Genomic DNA, 23057 nt, shown 5'->3' with positions numbered 1-23057 from the left:
GCATCTATCTTCATATCATCTACAAAAATTGGCCACCAAGCCATTAATTCCGTCTCGCAATTCATTGACATGTAATGGGAAAATAAGCCGTCCCAACTGCAACACCTGCGAAACACCATTTGTCACTGGCAGCCAAACAGAAAAGGCCCCCTTCGTTCCCTCTGTTTGCCTCCTGTCAGTCAGCCAATCTTAGACCAGAAGACATAGGATACATACTGTTATTTGTCCGCAGTTATTACCCTTCCTGCATCTTTTTCCAGTGGTCTGATAATCCACACTTGCCTCTCTTAAGCTCTTTATATATCTGAAAATCTTTTGAGATCTTCTTATATTATTGCCTAGCTTATCCTCATTTTACATCTTTTCTCTTCTTAAGGCTTCTTTTTTAGTTGCCTTCTGTTGGTTTTTAAAAACTTCCCAATCCTTTTGCTATACTGTATGCCCTCTTTTTCTTCTAGGCTTTCTTTCACTTACCTTCTCAGTGACAGTTGTCTCATCCTCCCTTTTGAATACTTACTCATTTTTAGATCTATCTATTCTGCCTCTTCTGAGTTGCAACCAGAAACTTCAACCACTGCTGTTTTACCAAAATCCCTGCTAGTGTTCCCTTCCAATCATCTTTGGCCAGATCCTCTCTCATTCCTCTATAATTCCTTTTATTCCACTGTTATAAGAACATAAGAGCATAAGATATAGGAGCAGAATTAGGCCATTTGGCTATCAAGTTACCTCCACCATTTCATCATGGCTGATGCAATTTTCCTCTCAGCCCCAATCCCCTGCCTTCTCCCTGCATCCCTTCATGTGTGACTCATCAATAATCTATCAACTTCTGCCTTAAACATACATAAACACTTGGCCTCCACAGCTGCCTCTGGCAATGAATTCCACAGATCCAGCACACTCTGGCTAAAGAAATTCCTCCTCATCTCCATTCTGAAAGGATGCTGCTCTATTCTGAGGCTGTGTCCTCTGATTTCCCAACATAGGAAACATCCTCTCCACATCCACTCCTTCAATGCCTTTCACCATTCAATAGGTTTCAATGAGGACACACCCATTCCTCTGTATTTTCTCTCCTTTTAGAACATAGTCAACCATTTCATTTCTTCTACCAAAGTACATTACCACATACTTCCTGACACTATATTCCTTCTGTCGTTTATTTGCCATTCTCCTAATCTATCTAAGTCCTTCTGTAGCCTCTCTGTTTCCTCAAAAACTACTTACCCCTCCAGCTATCTTCATTTTGCACACTTTGCAACAAAGCCATCAATTCCATCATCCAAATCATTGACATATAACGTCCTAATACAGATCCCTGTAGCCAACCAGAAAAGGCTCCATTTATTCCCACTCTTTGCCTCCTGCCAATTAACCCCTGCTTTATCCATGTGAGAATCTTTCCTATAATACCATGAGCTCTTAGCTTGTTAAGCAGCCTCGTGTGTCAAAGGCCTTCTGAAAATCCAAGTACACAACATCATCTGATTCTCCTTTGTCTATCCTGCTGTTGTTTCTTCAAAGAATTCCAACAGATTTGTCAGGCAAGATTTCCCCTTGAGGAAACCATGCTGACTAAGACCTGTTATATCATGTGCCTCCCGGTACCCTGAGACCTCATCCTTGATGATCGATTCCAATATCTTCCCAACCACCAAAGTCAGAATAATTGATCTATAGTTTCATTTCTTATGTCTCTCTCCCTTCTTGAAGAGTGGAGTGACATTTGCAATTTTCCAGTCTTCCAGAACCATTCTATAATCTAGTGATTCTTAAAAGATCATTACTGATGCCTCCACATAAATATTTTAATATATATTATTTCTGTTTTTTGCACGATTTTTAATCTATTCAATATATGTACTGTTCAGTCGGCCCTCCGTATCCGCGGGTTCTGCATCCGTGGATTGAAAATATTCAAAAAAAAATTCCAGGAAGTTCCAAAGAGCAAAACTTGAATTTGCCGTGTGCTGAGCACTATGCTGAATCCACGCGAATGAAGTGATGTGTAGGCATACCCTGCTGTAGCCTCCCGCCATTTCACAGATCCTCAGTCTCTCTCCAGCACTCATTGTTTGAGCATTGTTTGCTTCGCATCTCATTCGTTCACTACTTGTGTTGTGAGTGAGAGGAAGGAGTTTAAGGCTAGTAAGGGATGGCTGGCTAGCTATGTAAAGCTCTACAGCCTCAAGAACTTAAAGATCACGGGAGAATCGGCATTGGCTGATGCCGTGGCAGCATCAGTGTTCCCAGAAGAGCTACGATGGTTGCATCTGTACTGAACATGTACAGACTTTTCTTTTCTTGTCATTATTCCCTAAACAATACGGTATAACAACTATTTACATAGCATTTACGTTGTATTAGGTATTATAAGTAATTTAGAGATGATTTAAAGTATATGGGAGGATGTGCATAGGTTATATGCAAATACTACGCCATCTTATATAAGGGACTTGAGCATCTGCGGATCTTGGTATCCGCGGGGGGTCCTGGAACCAATCCCCTGCGGATACCGAGGGACGACTGTAATTGATTTACTTATTATTATTTTTGTTTTTTTTTCTTCTATATAATGTATTGTATGGAACTGCCGCTGCTAAGTTAACAAATTTCACAACATATGCCGATGATAATTAACCTGATTCAGATTCTGACAATCTCTTCAGGCACCTCTTTCCAGGTGACTTATCTACCTTCAGACCTTTCAGTTTCCCAAGAACTTTCTCTCTAGTAATGGTAACTTAAGACACTTCATGTCCTCTGACACCTGGAGCTTCCACCAATGCTAGTGTCTTCCACAGTGAAGACTAATGCAAAATATGTATTCAGCTCTCCACCATTTCCTTGCCCCTCATTACTACCTCTCCAGCATTGTTTTCCAGCGATCTGATATCCACTCTCACCTCTCTTTTGCAATTGATGTATCTGAAGAAACCTTTGGTATCCTCTTTAATATTACTGCCTAGCTTACTTTCATTTTCCACCCTTATCTTAATCATGGGTCTGTGGTGCAGAAGGGAGAGAGGGAGAAGAGGGGAACGGTAGTGATAGGGAATTCAATAGTCAGAGGAACAAATGGGAAATTTTGTGGATGTGAATGGGACACCCAGATGGTATGCTGCCTCCCAGGTGCCAGGGTTAGGGACGTCTCAGTTCGTGTCCTTAGCATTTTGGAGGGGGAGGGAGGGCAGCCAGATGTCTTGGTGCAGATTGGTACCAATGACATATGAAGGAAAAGCAAAGAGGTCCTGAAAAGAGAATTTAGAGAACTAGATAGAAAGCTAAGAAGTAGGACCTCCAGGGTAGGAATTTCTGTGCTACCTGTGCCATTTGCCACTGAAGGTAGAAACAGGATGAGTTGGCAAATAAATGCGTGACTGAGAAGCTGGTGCAGGGGACAGGGCTTCAGGTTCTTGGTTCGTTAGGATCTCAACTGGGGGAGTTATCACCTGTAGAAAAGTGACGGGTTGCACCTGACCCCGAGGGGGACCAATATTCTCGCGGCAGGTTTGTAGAGCTGTTGGGGAGGGTTTGAACTTATTTGGCAGAGGGGTGGGAACAGAAGTGAAGGGACTTGGGATAGGACAGATGGTAAAAAGGCAAAGACAGCATGCAGTCAAGCTGTTAGGAAGGGCAGAAAGATGAATGGACAAAATTGCTGCCAGTAGGGTGAGTATCAGTGTGTTAGAGATGCAGAATCAAAAAGGGTAGCAAATACAGTACTCAAAGTGTAATATCTCAGTGCAGGTAGTACAAGAAATAAGGTCTATTACAGATTGACAGGTATGATGTTGTGGCCTTCACTGAATCATGGCTAAAGGATAGTTGGGAGCTAAATGTCAAAGGTTACATGTTGTATCAGAGGGATAGAAAGGTAGGCAGAGAGGCTGGCATTGCGTCAAATCAGTAGAAAGATATGAAAGATTGGAAGGTGTTGAAGCCTTGTGGGTTGAATCAAGAAACTGCAAGGGTAAAAGGACCCTGATGGCAGTTATATACAGGCCTCCCAACAGTAGCTGGGATGTGGACCTCAGATTACAATGGGAAGTAGAAAAGGCATGTCAAAAGGGCAATGTTATGATAGCCATGGGAGATGTTAACATGCAGGTCGATTGGGAAAATCAGGTTGGTAATGGATCCCACGAGAGTGAGTTTGTTGAATGCCTATAAGGTGGCTTTTTAGAGCAGTTCATCATTGAGCCTACTAGGGGATCAACTATATGGATTGTGTGTTATATAGTGAATCAGAGGCAGTTGGGGAGCTTAAGGTAAAAGAACTCTTAGGAGGCAGTGATCACAGATGATTGAGCTCAACTTGAAATTTCATAGGGAATTCTTGAAGAGATGGATCGTGTGGATAGTCAGAGGCTTTTTCCCAGGGCTGAAATGGTTGCCACAAGAGGACACAGGTTGAAGATTCTGGGGAGTAGATACAGAGGAGATGTCAGGGGTAAGTTTTTTACTTAGTGGTGAGCGCATGGAATGGGCTGCCGGCAACAGTGGTGGAGGCGGATACGACAGGGTCTTTTAAGAGACTTTTGGATAGGTACATGGAGCTTAGAAAAATAGAGGGCTATAAGTAAGCCTAGTAATTTCTAAGATAGGGACATGTTGGGCACAACTTTGTGGGCTGAAGAACCTGTATTGTGCTGTAGGTTTTCTATGTTTCTAGATTACAAGTAGGATAGATATTTTATTTGGACTTTCAGAAGGCCTTACCAAGTTAAGAGCTGAGTGTATTACAGGAAAGTTACTGGCATGGTTAGAGCTTTGACTGATTGGTACAAATGATGTAGTGTTTTGCAGGGGTTGGTGTTGGGACCGCTTCCTTTTATGCTATAAATCAATGATTAAGATGTTGGAATAGATGGCTTTGTTGCTAGATTTGCAGATGATATAAAGACTGGTGGAGGGGCAGGTAGTGTTGAGGAAATGGGTACGCTGCAGAAGGACTTAGACAGATTAGCAAAATGGACAAGAAAGTGGCAAATGAAATACAATGCTAGAAAATACATGGTCATACATTTTGATAGTAGAAGTAAATGTGCAGACTACTTTCTAAACGGGGAGAAAATCCAAAGCTCTGATATGCAAGGAGACTTGGGAGTCCTTGTGCAGAACACCCAAAAGGTTAACTTGTAGGTTGAGTCAGTGGTGAGGAAGGGAAATGCAATGTTAACATTCATTTCAAGAGGTCTAGAATACAAGAGCAGGGATGTGATATTGAGACTTTATAAGGCAGTGGTGAGGCCTCATGTTGAATATTTTGAACAATTGCCATTGCTGCTCGACCATCTGCCCTGCCAATGTTCTTTTCCAATCAATTTAGGCCAACTCCTCTCTCATGGCTCTGTAATTCCCTTTATTCCACTGTAATACTAATACATCTGACTTTAGCTTCTCCTCATATTAGGAGAATTCAGGGTGAATTTGATCATATTATGATCACTTGCCCCGAAGAGTCCTTTTATTTTAAGCTCTCTAATCAATTCCGGTTCATTGTAAATCACCCAATCCAAAATAGCTGATCCCCTCGGGAGCTGAACCAGGAGATGCTCTATAGAGACATCTCGTAGGCACTCCAGAAATTCCTCTTCCTGGAATCAAGCACCAACCTGATCTTTGCAATCTACTTGCATATTGAAATCCCCCATAACTATTGTAATATTGCCCTTTTTTTTATGCATTTTCTATCTCACGTAATTTGTAGAACGCATCCTTGCTACTGTTTGGGGGTCAGTCTGCAACTCCCATCAGGGTATTTTTACCCATTGCAGTTTCTGAGCTCGAATCTCCACAGTGATTCAACACCTTCTGACCCTATGTCATCTTTTTCTAAAGATTTGATTTCACTTTTTACCAACAGAGCATCACCATTCGCTCTGCCTTCCTGTCTCTCCTTTCAATACAATGTGTACCCTTGGACATTCAGCTTCTAGCTGTAATTTTCTTTCAACTTTGATTCAGTGATACCTATGATATTATACCTGCCAATCTGCCACTGTGCTACAAGGTTCATCTACTTTATTCCGTATACTGCGTGCATTTAAATATTGCACCTTCAGTCCTGCATTCACCCTTTTCAATTTTGTCCACCTTTTATGTTGCAACTCATCTGTTGACTGCAATTTTGCCTTTTCAGCAGCTTCCCCTCACTGCATATTCCCTCTGTTTGTAAACCAGCTACCTCATCTTCAGCCCTATCATTTGCCTTTCCTACAATACTTCTTGCATTGAAATATACGCAGCTCAGGGCACTAGTTGCACCATGCTCAACCTTTTGATTCCTATCTTTGTCTGTGGTCTTATCAACATTTGCCTCCACAACCTCTCCACTAACTGTTCTGGCACTCTAGTTCCCATCCCCCTACAACTCTAGTTTAAACCCCGCCGTGCAGCATTAACAGGTCTTCCCACTAGGATATTAGTCGCCCTCCAGTTCAGGTGCAAACTGCCCCTTCTGTACAGGTTCCACCTTCCCTGGAAGAGCACTGAATGATCCAAAAAATGTTATGCCCTCCCTCCTGCATCAACTCCTCAACCACATATTAAACTTTATAATCTTCCTAGATATGGCCTCAACAGCACATGGCAGGGGTAGCAATCCTGATTTACAACTGTGGAGGTCCTGCCCTTTAATTTAGCACCTAATTCCCTGAACTCTCTATGCAGAAACTTATCACTCGTCCTACCCATATCATTGGTACCTACATGGACCACGACCTCTGTCTGATCCCCCCCGCCCTCAGCAGAATGCTGAGAGCTTGATCAAAGATATCCTAGCCCTGACACCTGGGAGGCAGCATATCATCCGGGAATCTTATTCTTCCCTATAGAACCTCCTGCCCATTCCACCAACTAACAAATCCCCCATCACCACAGCATACCTTTTATCCCCCTTTCCCTTTTGAGTCACGGAGGCAGACTCAGTGTCAGAGACCTCACCCCTGTGACTTTCATCTGTTAGTTCAACCCCCCCAACAGTATCCAAAGTGATATACTGCACCTGTTGTTGAGAGGGATGGCCTAGGGGTACTCTGCACTGGCTTCTTGATCCCTTTCCCCTTCCTAGCTGTCATCCAGTTTTTTGTGTCCAGCACCTTGGGTGTAGTGACCTCTCTATATGTCATATCACCCCGCCCCAGCCCCCTCAGCATCCTGAATGATCTGGAATTCGGATTGTTAGAAGATGCAGCTGGATGCACTTCTCACAGTTATAGTCATCAGGGACACTGGAGGTCTCCCTGCCTTCCCACATCCTGTAAGAGGAGCATTCAGCTATCCTGCCTGGCATCTGTGGTGTCCTAGATGAGTAGATGTAACGAAGAGAAGGAAAAACAAAAACTTTACCTTGAGCTTTTCCTTCCTTTGCTTTCTCTGACTGAAGCCTCTCTTCTCTGAAGCCTCAAAGAGCTAAAGCCTCAAGATGACCATTCTGACTATGTCAACTGAGACAACAGCTGCTGCACTTGCCACTGCCTTCCTTTAATTTGCTCTTAGTAATCAAATCTAAATGCCAGTTGGTCAATGGTCAAAGCTGTTTTTTGTAAATTCACATAAAACTCTGCCTTTAAAAACTTTAGTTGACGTCCTAATTAAAAGTAGCTCTCTGGTGCACTCCTGCCATGGATTGTCCAATCTAAAAACAAGGATGTAATGTTGACACTTTATAAAACACTGGTGAGGCTTCATTTGGAGTATTGTGAGCTATTTGGGCCCTTTATCTTAGAAAGGGTGTGCCAAATCTGGAGAGGATTCAAAGGAAATTCACAAAAATGATTCCAAGATGGAATGGCTTGTCATATGAAAAGCATTTAATTGCTCTGGACCTGTATTCATTGGAACTTAAAAGAATGAAGGCTGACCTCAGAAACTTATCAAGTGGTGAAAGACCTTGACAGAGTTGATGTGGAGAGGGTGTTTCCTATGGTAGGAGAGTCTAAGACCAGAGGACACAGCCTCAGAATAGAGGGGCGTCCTTTTAGAATCAAGATGAGGAGGAATTTCTTTATCCAGAGAGTGGTGAATCTGAAATTCTTTGCCTCAGGCAGCTGTGGAGGCCAAGCTGTTATGTATACTTAAGGCAGAGGTTGATAGATTCTTGGATGGTCAGGGCATGAAGGGATACAGGGAGAAAACAGCCTGGGGAGGAGATATGGGGACAGCCAGCGCCTCTTCCCCAGGGCACCACTGCTCAATACAAGAAGACATGGCTTTGAGGTAAGGGGTGGGAAGTTCAAGGGGGATATTAGAGGAAAGTTTTTTACTCAGGGAGTAGTTGGTGTGTGGTTGGTGCACTGCCTGAGTCAGTGGTGGAGGCAGATACACTAATGAAATTTAAGAGACTACTAGACAGGTATATGGAGGAATTTAAGGTGGGGGGTTATATGGGAGGCAGGGTCTGAGGGTCAGCACAACATTGTGGGCCTGTAATATTCTATGTTCTATGACAGGAAATTGGGGATGAGAAGAAAATTGGATCAGCCATGATGAAATGGTGGAGCAGACTTGATAAACTAAATGGCCTGGTTCTGCTCTTATAGTCTTCTGCTGCTGTAGACTATCTACTTCAAGGTTCAACATGTTGTGCTGTTCCGCTCACCACTTTTGTAATGTGTGGTCATTGGAGTTACTGTCACTTTCCTGTCAGCTTGAAACACTCTGGCCATTCTCCTCTGACCTCTCTCATTAACAAATTTTTGCCTATAGAACTGCCACTCAGTGGATGTGTTTTTGTGTTTTTCTGTGTAAACTCTAGAGACTTATACATGAAAATCAGCAGTCTCTGAGATACTCAAACCACCCCATCTGGCAGCAATAATCATTCCATGGTCAAGGTCGCTTTGATCATATTTCTTCCCAATTTGATTTTTGGTCTGCACAACAACTGAACCTCTTGACCATATCTTCAAGCTTTCATGCATTGAGTTGCTGCCGCATGATTGGCTGATTAAATATTTGCGTTAACGAGCAGGTGTACCTATTAAAGTGGCCACTGTGTAGCTCTGGAAAGCCAGCAGCTTTTATTATCAAAGAATATAATGTTGCATTAATAGGAATGGCTTTTTGAAGAATATTGTATATGCAGAATTAGGGTAACACAGACCCTTCTGTAGTGTCAGAATTCTGAACTGTTAGAAGAATCCATTATATTCTCAAAATGTCATCTGAGGAAATGGCAATATCGAGACATTAACGCCTCATCTCAAAAAGTGACACATCTGTTAATCACACAGTTTGTTTCATTGAAAAGCAATGGATGTAGCATGAAACAACTCCCATCTCATAAATCACGGCTCAGCTGCTGCGCTTAGCTCTAGCAAATGTATTTGAGAGTCACTGACAAATTAGTATTCACGTTTTCCACTTATGATATCTCGTCTCAGGCAAAACTGATTTTCTCACCCAGACTTCGAGATGACATCCTTTGCAGTGTTTCTTCTAAAATTCCCTCTGGAATTGATCCTAATTTTTTTTTAAATTTTAATTGAATCTGTCCACCTTTGTGTACTATTTAATTACAAATAATCCTGGCCCAGTACTTTCTGCCTACAGAAAGTATTGCCAAAATTAATTTTTAACTTGAATAAAATCTACTTTAGACAGCATCTGTGGAGAGAGAAATGCTAACATTTCTGATTGATGTTTCATCAGTTGGGATAAAAGGTCATTGGCTCAAAAGTCTTGTTTTTATTTTTAGTTTTTTACCTTTGCAAGCTGCATGTAAAGTGGACCTACAGCACCATCTTCTGATCATTTTCAGGAGGTGACTGATATTAAGGGAAAATTTAGACCAAGTTTTGGGGTTATGGTTTAGGCTTTCCACTACTCAGAGGTAAATTCACATAAGCTCAAAGCAAGACTGTCATGAAATAAAATATGTACCTGTGAGTGTGCTGTGTGTGGTCCTCTCTAATTTATACAAATTGCAGAAAAATTGATGAATACTCCAAATGTTAGGCTGCTTCTGTGAAAAGAGTAACAAGAATTTGTTCCTAATACTTCCCAGTTAAATTACCAATAAATGATGTAGGAAAAATTAGAAATAATATAGGTTCAATTTGCAGGGGACAGGAGAGGTTCTGAAGGATTGGAGGGTTGCGGATGTTGTTCCCTTATTCAAGAAAGGGAGTAGAGATAGCCCAGAAATTTATAGACCAGTGAGTCTTACTTCAGTGGTTGGTAAGCTGATGGAGAAGATCCTGAGGGGCAGGATTTCTGAACATTTGGAGAGGCATAATATGATTAGGAATAGTCAGCATGGCTTTGTCAAAGGCAGGTCGTGCCTTACGAGCCTGAATTTTTTGAGGATGTGACTAAACACATTGATGAAGGTAGAGCAGTAGATGTAGTGTATATGACTTTCAGCAAGGCATTTGATAAGGTATTCCATGCAAGGCTTATTGAGAAAGTAAGGAGGCATAAGATCCAAGGGGACATTGCTTTGTGGATCCAGAACTGGCTTGCCCACAGAAGGCAAAGAGTTGTTGTAGAGGGATCATGTCCTGGTTGGAGGTCGGTGACCAGTGCTGTGCCTCAGGTATCTGTTCTGGGACCCCTTCGTGATTTTTATAAATGACCTGGATGAGGTAGTGGAAGGATAGGTTAGTAAGTTTGCTGATGACACAAAGGTTGGGGGTGTTGTGCATAGTGTGGAGGGCTGTCAGCTGTTACAGCGGGACATTGATAGGATGCAAAACTGGGCTGAGAAGTGGCAGATGGAGTTCAACCCAGATAAGTGTGAAGTGGTTCATTTTGGCAGGTCACATATAATGGCAGAATATAGTATTAATGGCAAGACTCTTGGCTGTGTGGAGAATCAGAGGGATCTTGGGGTCCAAATCCATAGGACACTCACAGGTTGATTGTGTGGTTAAGAAGGCATACGGTGCATTGGCCTTCATCAGTTGTGGGTTGAGTTTAGAAGCAGAAAGGTAATGTTGCAGCTATATAGGACCCTGGTCAGACCCCACTTGGAGTACTCAGTTCTCGTCGCCTCACCACAGGAAGGATGTGGAAAACATAGAAAGGGTGCAGAGGAGATTTACAAGGATGTTGCCTGGATTGGGGAGCATGAGAGGCTCTGGTGGGTTTAAACTAGATACGAGGGGGGAGGGGAACCAGAGTATAGGAACAGATGTAGAGAAGAAGGAAGAAAAATAAAATAGTAAAGTTGTTTGCACCGTTAGTGGTAAACAGAGAGTAAGAGGTGGAAAATTTCTTAAATGCATTTATTTTAATGCTAGGAGCATTATAAGAAAGGTGGATGAGCTTAAAGCATGGATCGATACCTGGAAGTATGATGTGGTAGCTATTAGTGAAACTTGGTTACAGGAGGGGTGTGATTGGCAACTAAATATTCCTGGATTTAATTGCTTCAGGTGTGATAGAATCGGAGGGACAAGAGGGGAAGGTGTTGCACTGCTTGTCAGAGAAAATATTACAGTGGTGCTCTGGCAGGATAGATTAGAGGGCTCGTCCAGGGAGGCTATTTGGGTGGAATTGAGGAATGGGAAAGATGTAATAACTCTTATGGGGGTGTATTATAGGCCACCAAATGGAGAGCGAGAATTGGAGGAGCAAATTTGTAAACAGATAGCAGATATTTGTAGTAAGCACAAGGGAGTGATTGTGGGAGATTTTAATTTTCCACATATAGACTGGGAAGCCCATACTATAAAAGGGCTGGATGGTTTGGAGTTTATAAAATGTGTGCAGGGTAGTTTTTTGCAGCAATACATAGAGGTACCAACGCGAGAAGGGGCAGTGTTGGATCTCCTGTTAGGGAATGAGATAGGTCAGGTGATGGAGGTTTGTGTTGGGGAGCACTATGGGTCCAGTGATCACAATGCTATTAGTTTCAATATAGTTATGGAGAAGGATAGGTCTGAACCCAGGGTTGAGATTTTTGATTGGAGCAAGGCTAACTTTGAGGAGATGCGAAAGGATTTAGAAGGAGTGGATTGGGACAATTTGTTTTATGGGAAGAATGTAATAGAGAAATGGAAGTCATTTAAATGTGAAATTTTGAGAGTACAGAATCTTTATGTTCCTGTTAGGATGAAAGGAAAGGTTAAAAGTTTGAGAGAGCCATGGTTTTCAAGGAATATTGGAAACTTGGTTCAGAAAAAGAGAGATATCTACAATAAATATAGGCAGCATGGAGTAAATGAGGTGCTCGAGCAATATAAAGAATGTAAAAAGAATGTTAAGAAAGAAATTAGAAAAGCTAAAAGAAGATACGAGGTTGCTTTGGCAAGTAAGGTGAAAATAAATCCCAAGGGTTTCTACTGTTATATTAATAGCAAAAGGATAGCGAGGGATAAACTTGGTCCCTTAGAGAATCAGAGTGGACAGCTATGTGTGGAGCCAAAAGAGATGGGGGAGATTCTAAACAATTTCTTTTCTTCGGTATTCACTAAGGAGAAGGACATTGAATTGTGTAAGACAAAGGAAACAGGTAGGGAAGTCATGGAAATTATGATGATTAAAGAAGAGGAAGTACTGGAGCTTTTAAGGAATATAAAGGTTGTAAGTCTCCAGGTCCTGACAGGATATTCCCTAGGATCTTGAGGGAACTTAGTGTGGAAATGGCAGGGGCTCTGACAGAAATATTTCAAATATCATTAGTAACGGCGATGGTGCTGGAGGATTGGCGTATTGCTCATGTTGTCCCATTGTTTAAAAAGGGGTCTAAGAGTAAGCCTAGCAATTATCGGCCTGTGAGTTTGACGTCAGTGGTGGGTAAATTGATGGAAAGTATTCTTAGAGATGGTATATATAATTACCTGGATAGACAGGATCTGATTAGGAACAGTCAACATGGATTTGTGCGTGGAAGGTCATGTTTGACAAATCTTATTGAATTTTTTGAAGAGGTTACTCGGAATGTTGACGAGAATAAAGCGGTGGATGTTGTCTATATGGACTTCAGTGAGGCCTTTGACAATGTCCCACATGGAAGGTCAGGTTTGACAAATCCTATTGAATTTTTTGATGAGGTTACTAGGAATGTTGACGGGGTAAAGTGGTGGATGTTGTCTATATGGGCTTCAGTAAGGCCTTTGACAAGGTCCCACACAGAAGGTTGGTTAGGAAGGTTCAATCGTTAGGTATTAATATTGAAGTAGTAAAATGGATTCAGCAGTGGCTGGATGGGTGACGCCAGAGAGTAGTGGTGGATAACTGTGTGTCAGATTGGAGGCTGGTGACTAGTGGTGTGCCTCAGGGTTCTGTACTGGGTCCAGTGTTATTTGTCATATACGTTAATGATCTGGATGATGGGGTGGTAAATTGGATGAGTAAGTATGCAGATGATACTAAGATAGGTGGAGTTGTGGATAATGAAGTAGGTTTTCAAAGTTTGCAGAGAGATTTAGGCCATTTAGAAGAGTGGACTGAAAGATGACAGATGAAGTTTAATACTGATAAATGTGAGGTGCTACATTTTGGTAGGACTAATCAAAATAGGACATACATGGTAAATGGTAGGGCATTGAAGAATGCAATGGAACAGAGGGATCTAGGAATAATGGTGCATAGTTCCCTGAAGGTGGAATCTCATGTGTATAGGGTGGTAAAGAAAGCTTTTGGTATGCTGGCCTTTATAAATCAGAGCACTGAGTATAGGAGTTGGGATGTAATGTTGAAATTGTACAAGGCATTGGTGAGACCGAATTTAGAGTATTGTGTACAGTTTTGGTCACTGAATTATAGGAAAGATGTCAACAAAATAGATAGAGTACAGTGAAGATTTACTAGAATGTTACTGGGTTTCATCTCCTAAGTTACAGAGAGAGGTTGAACAAGTTGGGTCTTTACTCTTTGGAACGTAGAAGGTTGAGGGGGATCTTGATAGAGGTATTTAAAATTATGAGGGGGATAGATAGAGTTGATGTGGATAGGCTGTTTCCGTTGAGAGTGGGGGAGATTCAAACAAGAGGACATGAGTTGAGAGTTAAAGGGCACAAGTTCAGGAGTAACTTGAGGGGGAACTCCTTTACTCAGAGAGTGGTAGCTATGTGGAACGAGCTTCCAGCAGAAGTAGTTGAGGCAGATTCAATGTTGTCATTTAAAGTTAAATTGGATAGATATATGGACAGGAAAGGAATGGAGGGTTATGTGCTGAGTGCAGGTCGGTGGGACTAGGTGAGAGTAAGAGTTCGGCACGGACTAGAAGGGCCGAGGTGGCCTGTTTCCATGCTGTAATTGTTATATGGTTATATGGAGAATAGAACCATAGAATACTACAGCACAGAAAACAGGCCATTCGGCCCTTCTAGTCTGTGCTGAAACTTTATTCCGCTTGTCCCATTGACCCGCACCCAGTCCGTAACCCTCCAGACCTCTCCCATCCATGTATCTATCCAATTTGTTCTTAAAACTTAACAGTGAGCCCACATTTACCACACCAGATTTCAGCTTGTTCCACACTCCCACCACTCTCTGAGTGAAGAAGTTCCCCCTAAATCTTTCCCCTTTCACCCTAAAGCCATGTCCTCTGGTATTTATCTCTCCTAATCTAAGTGGAAGGAGCCTACTTGCATTTACTCTGTCCGTACCCCTCATTATTTTGTTTATCTCTATCAAATCTCTCCTCGTTCTTCTATGCTGCAAGGAATAAAATCCTAACCTGTTCAATCTTTCCCTGTAACTCAACTCCTGAAGACCCGGCAACATCCTAGTAAATCTTCTCTGCACACCTTCAATCTTACCGATATCCTTCCTATAGTTAGGTGACCAGAACTGCACACAATATTCCAAATTTGGCCTCACCAATATCTTATACAACCTCCCCATAATATCCCAACTCCTATACTTAATACTTTGATTTATGAATGCCAGGATGCCAAAAACCTTCTTTGCCATCCTGTCCACCTGTGATGCCACTTTCAGGGAACTATGTATCTGAACTCCCAGATCCCTTTGTTCCTCCGCACTCCTCAGTGCCCTACCATTTACTGTGTATGTTCTACCTTGATTTGCCCTTCCAAAATGCAGCACCTCACACTTGTCTGCATTAATTCCATCTGCTATTTTTTAGCCCATTCTTCCAGCTGGTCCAGACCCCCCTGCAAACTTTGAAAGTCTTCCTCACCATCCACAATGCCTCCACTCTTAGTGTCATCAGCAAACTTGCTGATCCAATTTTCCACATTATCATCTAGATCATTGATATAGACAACAGACAGCAATGGTCCCAGCACGAATCCCTGAGGCACACCACTAGTCACAGGCCTCCAGTCTGAGAAGCAATTATCCACCACCACTCTCTGTCTTCTCCCACACAGCCAATTTCGAATCCAGTTTACAACCTCTCCATGGATACCTAGTGTCTGAACATTCTGAACTAACCTCCCATGTGGGACCTTGTCAAAGGCCTTACGAAAGTCCATGTAGACAACATCTACAGCCTTTCCCTCATCTACTTTCTTTGTAACCTCCTCAAAAAACTCTACAAGATTCATTAAACACTATCTACCACGCACAAAGCCATGCTGACTATCCTTAATCAGCCCTTGGCTGTCCAAATCGATTGAGTGAACTTGGCCTTTTCTCCTTGGAGCGACGGAGGATGAGAGGTGACCTGATAGAGGTGTATAAGATGATGAGAGGCATTGATCGTGTGGATAGTCAGAGGCTTTTTCCCAGGGCTGAAATGGCTAGCACAAGAGGGCACTGTTGTAGGGTGCTTGGAAGTAGGTACCGAGGAGATGTCGGGCAAGTTTTTTACACAGAGAGTGGTGAGTGTGTGGAATGGGCTGACAGTGACGGTGATGGAGTTGGATACGGTAGGGTCTTTTAAGAGACTCCTGGATAGGTACATGAAGCTTAGAAAAATTGAGGGCTATGGGTAACCCTAGGTAATTCCTAAGGTAAGGACATGTTCGGCACAGCTTTGTGGGCCGAAGGACCTGTATTGTGCTGTGGGTTTTCTATGTTTCTATGTTTTCTATGATAAGGAGGAAGATCAAAGAGAATGAAAAGAAACAGAGTATGATGGAGTAGAGGCCAGAAGTGGTTAAGTGCCACAGGTGGTGATGCCAGATGAAAGTGTAAGGTTGAAGCTAGTGAATAATGAAAGGTGTCACTACATAAGGTAGAGTTGGAGAGGATAAATAAAATCTGAAATCGTCAGAAGAAGAAAAGTCAGAGGGGTAGAGAATTAGGGGAGAATTGCAGGAGAATGGAGAATGGGATTAGTTGGGAATTGAGAGGGTAGAATGGGAAGGAAATCACAGAACTTGAAAGATTGTACATCAGTGAATATCAAAGAACGTGAACAGAAAGGATAGGTAGACAAACCTTTTAAAGACTATTTGTTGGGGACAGGTTATGTGAGTAGATTAACTGTGAAAACACCAGAGGGTGAGGTGATTTTGGGTGGTGAAGGAAGTAGATTATGATTATCAAACGAGGGACATTTTAGAGTAATCTTTATGAAAGTTAGTTATTCCAAACCTCCCAGCAGTGGCATAGGTAGAGTCAGGCCCTCATTAAGTAATACTAAAACTGACGTCAAACCTCTAGGAGGGCCCACTATTGATGTGCAAGGCTACACCTTCTACCAACCATGTAAATGGAGTTCAGATTAGTGTTGCATCATCACAGTGTGTATTGCATATCATTCGATGTCACTGCAAAAACCCAACAGACAGAGATGCAGTCTGATGAATGCTCAGGTATTAACATTTTAATTATCTGTTGCCTTGATTAAGTTGGTGTGGACAGGTATCTGAGCCCTGTTGCTGTGTTATAATAAAAACAACAGACTCTATTTCAAATCTAAGCCTATCGATACCAAAATCAGTGTAGAATTTTTTATTTTTCCAAGTTTTGTTGAATTAATCTAAATCTAAAATTAAACTCCTCAAACACGAGGAATTCTGCAGATGCTGGAAATTCAAGCAACACACATCAAAGTTGCTGGTGAACGCAGCAGGCCCAGGCCAGGCAGCATCTCTAGGAAGAGGTACAGTCGACGTTTTGGGCTGAGACCCTTCGTCAGGACTAACTGAAAGAAGAGCTAGTAAGAGATTTGAGAGGGGGAGGGGGAGATCCAAAATGACAGGAGAAGACAGGAGGGGGAGGGATGGAGCCAAGAGCTGGACAGTTGATTGGCAAAAAGTATATGAGAGGATCATGGGACAGGAGAAAAACTCCTCAGCTCATTTTAACCATAACTTCTCATTTCATAACACAGTTGATGTGTCAAGAAATTTCCAAACGTCGCAAAATTAATGAAGTACTTTTGAAACCACTGTCACAAACACGTGAGGTAAATGATGCAGTAGCATTGGTCAACCAATATAAATGCATTTGTTTTGAGTGCTGCAAAAGGCTCATTAATAAAGAAGGTAGACAAGAATGTTCAAAGTTCAATGTAGAATTTATTATCAGGTATATACGTGTCACTACATACAACCCTGAGATTCTTTTTCTGCGGGCATACTGAGCAAATCTGTAGAACAATAACTAAGCTGGATCTATAAACTAACACTGCAAATGTAGATATAAGTAAGTAGCAATAAATAACACACATGAAATAACATAAAAGAGTCCTTAATTGAGTGTAGTTATCCTCTTTTATTTAAGAGCCTGACAGTTGAGGGGTAGTAACTGTTCGTGAACTGCTGTTGCGAGTCCTGAGGCATCTCTACCTTCTACCTGATGGCAGCAGTGAGAAAGGAGCATAGCCTGGGTGCTGAGGATCTTTGATTCATGATGCTTTCTTACAGCAACATTTCATGTAGCTGTGCTCAATTGTTGGGAGGGTTTTTACCCATGATGTACTGGGCCAAATCCACTACCTTTTGTAGGATTTTCCACTCAGAAGCATTGGTGTTACCATAATTGGCTGTAATGCAGCCAGTAAGCACACTTTCTAACACACATCTATAGAAGTTTGCCATGGTTTTTGATGACATGCTGAATCTTGGCAGATTCCTGATGAAGTAGAGGTGCTGTTGTGCTATCTTTGCATTTATATTTATGTGGTGGATCCAGGACAGGTCCTCCGAGATAGTATCACCCAGGAATTTAAAGCTACTGACCCTCGCCACCTCTGATCCTCTAATGATTACTGGCTCGTGGACCTCTGGTTTCCCTCTCCTGAATTCTGTATCAGTTCCTTGGTCGTTTCGTCTTTGAGTGAGAGGTTGTTGGTAGTACACCATTCAGCCAAATTTTCAATCTCCCTCCTGTATGCTAATTCATCACTACATTTGATACAACCCACAACAGTGGTGTCATCAGCAAATTTGTATATGATGTTGGAGCTGTACTTAACCAGATAGTCATAGGTGTAAAGTGAGTAGAGCAAGGGGCTAAGTACACATCAATGCCGTGCTCCTGTGCTGATGGACATTGTGGAGGTGGTTTTGTCAATCAAACTGACTGGGGTCTACAAGGGAGGAAATCCAGGATCCAATTGCACAAAGGGGGTATTGAGGCCCAGGTCTTGGAGTTTACTGATTAGTAATGAGGGGACGATGGTGTTAAATGCCGAGCTGTGATCAATAAAGACCATCCTGATGTCTGCATCTTTGCTGTCCAGATGTTCCAGTGAAGCATCATGTCGGTCCCACACTGATGCCCAGCCTAGATTGCTTGTTCAGAGATTTAGACTGGGTATTCAACTTGTGCCTCCTTCGGTTCCGTGCCTCTACTTAACTGAACATCTAACATACTGCTTTTGAATAATTAACTGTTGCTGAGGAGCACTGCAGGACTGTCCCACCAACAGCATATGATATTGTGAAAAGCCACTAATTTTGAACAAACATCGAAGTTAAAATGAAGAATAATTCCATGCTACTTCAGAAAATACTTACAATCTCAAACATTATTTGTAATGAGGCTACGTTCACTTGATAATGCCTGGTTCCAAATGTTCCATGAACAATTCTTGCTGCCCATTATATCTATAGTGAACTAGCTGTTACTTTTATTCAGCTTGAAATAATTTCATTAAAAAGTAGATAATTGTAATTGACTCAACTGTTAATTTATAGCTGATGGAGGTTAATAAATGCTGAATTGATATCATGTTTCTCTGCTTCCGACTTTAGGGTGAACTGCTGGAGCAAACCAACTGCTGGGAGCAGGGACATGAGCAGTGTACTGAAATACAGACCAGTACACATGCAGTTAATAACGCACCATGTAAAAACAGCTTTGCACAATCTGTATGTCCACCTGACACTGGCGAATTGATAACAGAGTCTCCAAATGAAGTCAGTGAAGAGGAGGAGGAAGATGAGAATGACGAAACACAGCTCTGTTCATCACCAAACACAGCAAAGTCACTCTTCAGAGGGCCAAAGAGGAAGGTACATTAAAATATAAATAACCATATATATGGTATATATAACCATATAAATGAAGAAGCTTGTTTTCTTGTTAGTTAAATTTAAATAAACATCTTTTGTGCCCTGCAGAATGTTTAAGATTGAAAACTGATCAGATAAATCTGGTCAACCAAATAATTTTTCAGAGTTCTTGTTAGTGGTTGTCTGCTGTGCCAAGGGTCAGTAGGTTCCTAATTTAAACAAATGTTTTGGGCAGACACAGTATAGCACGGTAACATAATAGTTAGCACAATGCTTTATAGTACAGGCTACCCAGGTTCAATTCCTGCCGCCGCTTGTAAGGAGTTTGTATGTTCTTCCTGTGACTACATGGGTTTTCTCCGGGTGCTCCGGTTTCCTCCCACAGTCCACTGTAAATTGTCCCAAAATTAAACTAGAGTTAAATTGGGGGTTGTTGGGTGGTACAGCCTATTCTACGGTGTAATGAATAAAATGTGGGAGATTAAGTCAAACACATTTTATAAAAAGATTTTTTGATAACATTTCAAAAAGTAGAACATGTAGTTCTGAGTTGCAGGAAGTATGGGATACGGAGAGAGATGATGAGAATTAATCTAAGGAAATTGGGGGTGCAGGAATTCACATTAAAAGGGTTGCTGGGCATGGGTGAGAGAGCACAGGTAAGAGTGTTTTTAGCTTTCTTAAGACGTACAGGGGTTTTTATAGGATATGATGGATAAACAGGAATAGAGTACTAGGATGGCCAAAGATGGGAGGATAAAGTGTAGGTTAGGGTATGTGTGTGTGAGTGAGTGAGATTGGGTGAAGGGATTTAGAATGTAAGTCTATTGCACACTCCGGAGCAGAAGGTGGCGGTGATGCACCATTAAGCTGGGTGCCAACTGCTGTAAAACAAGACGGAGAAGAAGAGTAGCGTGCTCACTCAATGACTGACCAACATTGTTCACCAGAAATGTACTAACTAATATTACAGGTTCTTCTAGTAATTTCTTGCCTGCATAAATCCCTCATGATTTACCAGTATACTAGTAGTATTCAGTGTAGTTATCTATATGTGGAACAGTTTGGGGTTTCTTGAGAATAACAAAAGAATAAACATATTGAAATAGCACTGAATAAACCTTATTAATTTTGAACTAGCATCTAAGTTAAAATGAAGAATAATTTTGTGCTACTTCAGAAAATACTTACAATCTCATGTTTTTTTTATTAACGCTATATTGCATGTGGGTTAAAATAAAGATCTTAAAAGTGTTGGGGGAGTTAAATCATCTCATTGCATTGAAGTGATGCTGATGTTAACTAAAGAGTGACAAATTATGTATCATTACTACTGAATAATCACTGAAAGCTATTCATCCTAAAATACTTTATCAGATTTTTATTTGAATGTTTTCTGAATCCTTTATTTCAGTAAGCTGTAAGTCATTAGGAAATTATGTTCTCTGAACATTGCAAGAAATATTGATGTAATGCCTCTTATCCTTTGAATGTCGATGCAATGCTGCCCTCTGGTGTATTATACACAAGTAGACAAGTCAGCCTTTGAGCTTGCCTCACAATTCCATATGATCATGGCTGATCTGTGCCGACCTCAACTCATCTTCTGTATTATTTCCCACTACCCTCAATTCCTTGCTCTTTCAAATATATATATACGTATTCTAAATGCTGATGCTCCATACAGTTATATCCTCAGTCCCTACTCTACTGCCTTTACGCTCATGACTGCATGGCCAGATTCTGCCCTAACTCCATCTACAGGTTTGAAGATGATACCATCTCACTGCCTCAGCAAAGCAGTCAACAGCATTTCAGATAGCAATGAGTCAGAGTACAGGAAGGAGGCAGAGAACTTAGTGACATGTTGTCATGACATCAACATCAACAAATCAAAAGAACTTGTCCTTGACTTCAGAAAGGGGACAGTATGCATGCTGCTGTTTACATCAACAGTGTTAAGGTTGAGAGCTCTAAATTTCTAGGTGTGAACATCACGTTCAGGATCAAGGAAGCTCACCAACCCCTCTACTTCCTCAGGAGGCTAAAGAAATTTTGGCGTAACCCTGTCACTCTTACCAATTTTTATCGATGCACTATACAAAGCGTACTGTTTGGATGCATAATGGCTTGTTATGCCTGTGACCACAAGAAACTGCAGAGATTTGTGGTCATACCTCAGCACGTCACAGGAACCAGCCTCCTCTCAATGGACTCTATTTATACTTCTCACTGCCTCAGCAAAGCAGTCAACATCAAAGATCCCATTCACCACAGACATTCTCTCTTCTCCTCTCTCCCCAAAAGCCTGAAAGCATCTGCTACCGGGCTCAAGGACAACTTCTACCCCCATGTTATCAGATTCTTAAACAGACCTCCTATATGATGTGGCTGGCTCTTGGTATCGCAATCTATCTCATTATGATCTTGGCACTTTATCTTTTACCTGCATTAAACTTTTTCGGTATCTTTAACACTTCATTCTGCTTTGCTATCATTTTACCTTATTCTACTTCAAGATGATGTAGAACATAGAAAACCTGCAGCACAGTACAGGCCCTTTGACCCACAATGCTGTGCCAAACATGTACTTACTTTAGAAATTACCCATAGCCCTCTATTTTTCTAAGCTCCATGTACCCTATTGTATCTGCAATGTCTATGATTTGATCTTTATAAGCAGTATGCAAGACAAACTTTTTACTGTATCTTGGTACGTGTTTTCAATGCTACTATATTCTTTATTAGGTAAGGAAGCAAAACTGTGACCTCAGCAACACCGTATACAACTGCAACAAAACTTCCCTATTCTTAAACTCCAATGTCTTCACCATGCCTTCTCAATTGCAGTCGTCCCTCGGTATCCGCAGGGGATTGGTTCCAGGACCCCCCGCGGATACCAAAATCCGCAGGTGCTCAAGTCCCTTATATAAAATGGCATAGTATTTGCATATAACCTATGCACATCCTCCCGTATACTTTAAATCATCTCTGGATTCCTTATAATACCTAATACAATGTAAATGCTATGTAAATAGTTGTTATACTGTATTGTTTAGGGAATAATGACAAGAAAAAAACGTCTGTACATGTTCAGTACAGACGCAACCATCGTAGCTCTTCTGGGAACACTGATGTTGCCTTGGCATCAGCCAGTGCAGATTCTCCCGTGATCTTTAAGTTCTTGAGGCTGTAGTGCTTTACATAGCTAGCCAGCCATCCCTTACTTGCCTTAAACTCTTTCCTCTCACTCACAACACAAGTAGCAAATGAACAAGACACGAGGCGAACAATGGTCAATCAACAAGTGCTGGAGAGAGACTGAGGATCTATGAAATGGCGGGAGGCTACAGCAGGGTATGCCTACACATCACTTCATTCACGTGGATTCAGCGTAGTGCTCAGCGTGCCGCAAATTCAAGCTTTGCTTTTTGGAACTTTCTGGAATTTTTTTTCAAATATTTTCAATCCGTGGATGCGGAACCCGCGGATACGGAGGGCCGACTGTACTTATTTGACCTGCCTGCTAACTTTATGTGGATCATGTGTTAGAATACCTAGATCCCTGATCTTCTGAGTTACATGTGATTATCTCACAGCCTACATTTTCTCAACAAAAAAATCATTTTTTTTTCTAATGACAAAATGACAAGATTTGTTTTAGAAAGTTTCACTATTTCATGATGTAGTTTATGGACTTCAGGTATACATAATTTCAAT

The 23057-nt window shown here is 41.6% G+C and overlaps 1 protein-coding gene across 5 annotated transcripts in view; it reads left to right on the top strand.

Annotated features, from left to right (window-relative positions):
* kat6b (K(lysine) acetyltransferase 6B) overlaps window positions 1–23057 on the top strand; it is a 236014-nt gene that overhangs the window by 199827 nt on the left and 13130 nt on the right. For all 5 annotated transcript variants that reach the window (XM_072282937.1, XM_072282935.1, XM_072282936.1 and 2 more), the window contains one exon: window positions 19077–19337. In XM_072282937.1, the coding sequence (XP_072139038.1) occupies window positions 19077–19337 (261 nt within the window). The remainder of the gene's footprint in view (window positions 1–19076; window positions 19338–23057) is intronic.

Source organism: Mobula birostris, chromosome 18, assembly GCF_030028105.1.
Source record: "Mobula birostris isolate sMobBir1 chromosome 18, sMobBir1.hap1, whole genome shotgun sequence".
NCBI classification, from domain to species: Eukaryota; Metazoa; Chordata; class Chondrichthyes; order Myliobatiformes; family Myliobatidae; genus Mobula; species Mobula birostris.
The sequence above is the reverse complement of the archived record's forward strand: the minus strand, read 5'-3'. Positions and strand labels throughout refer to the sequence as shown.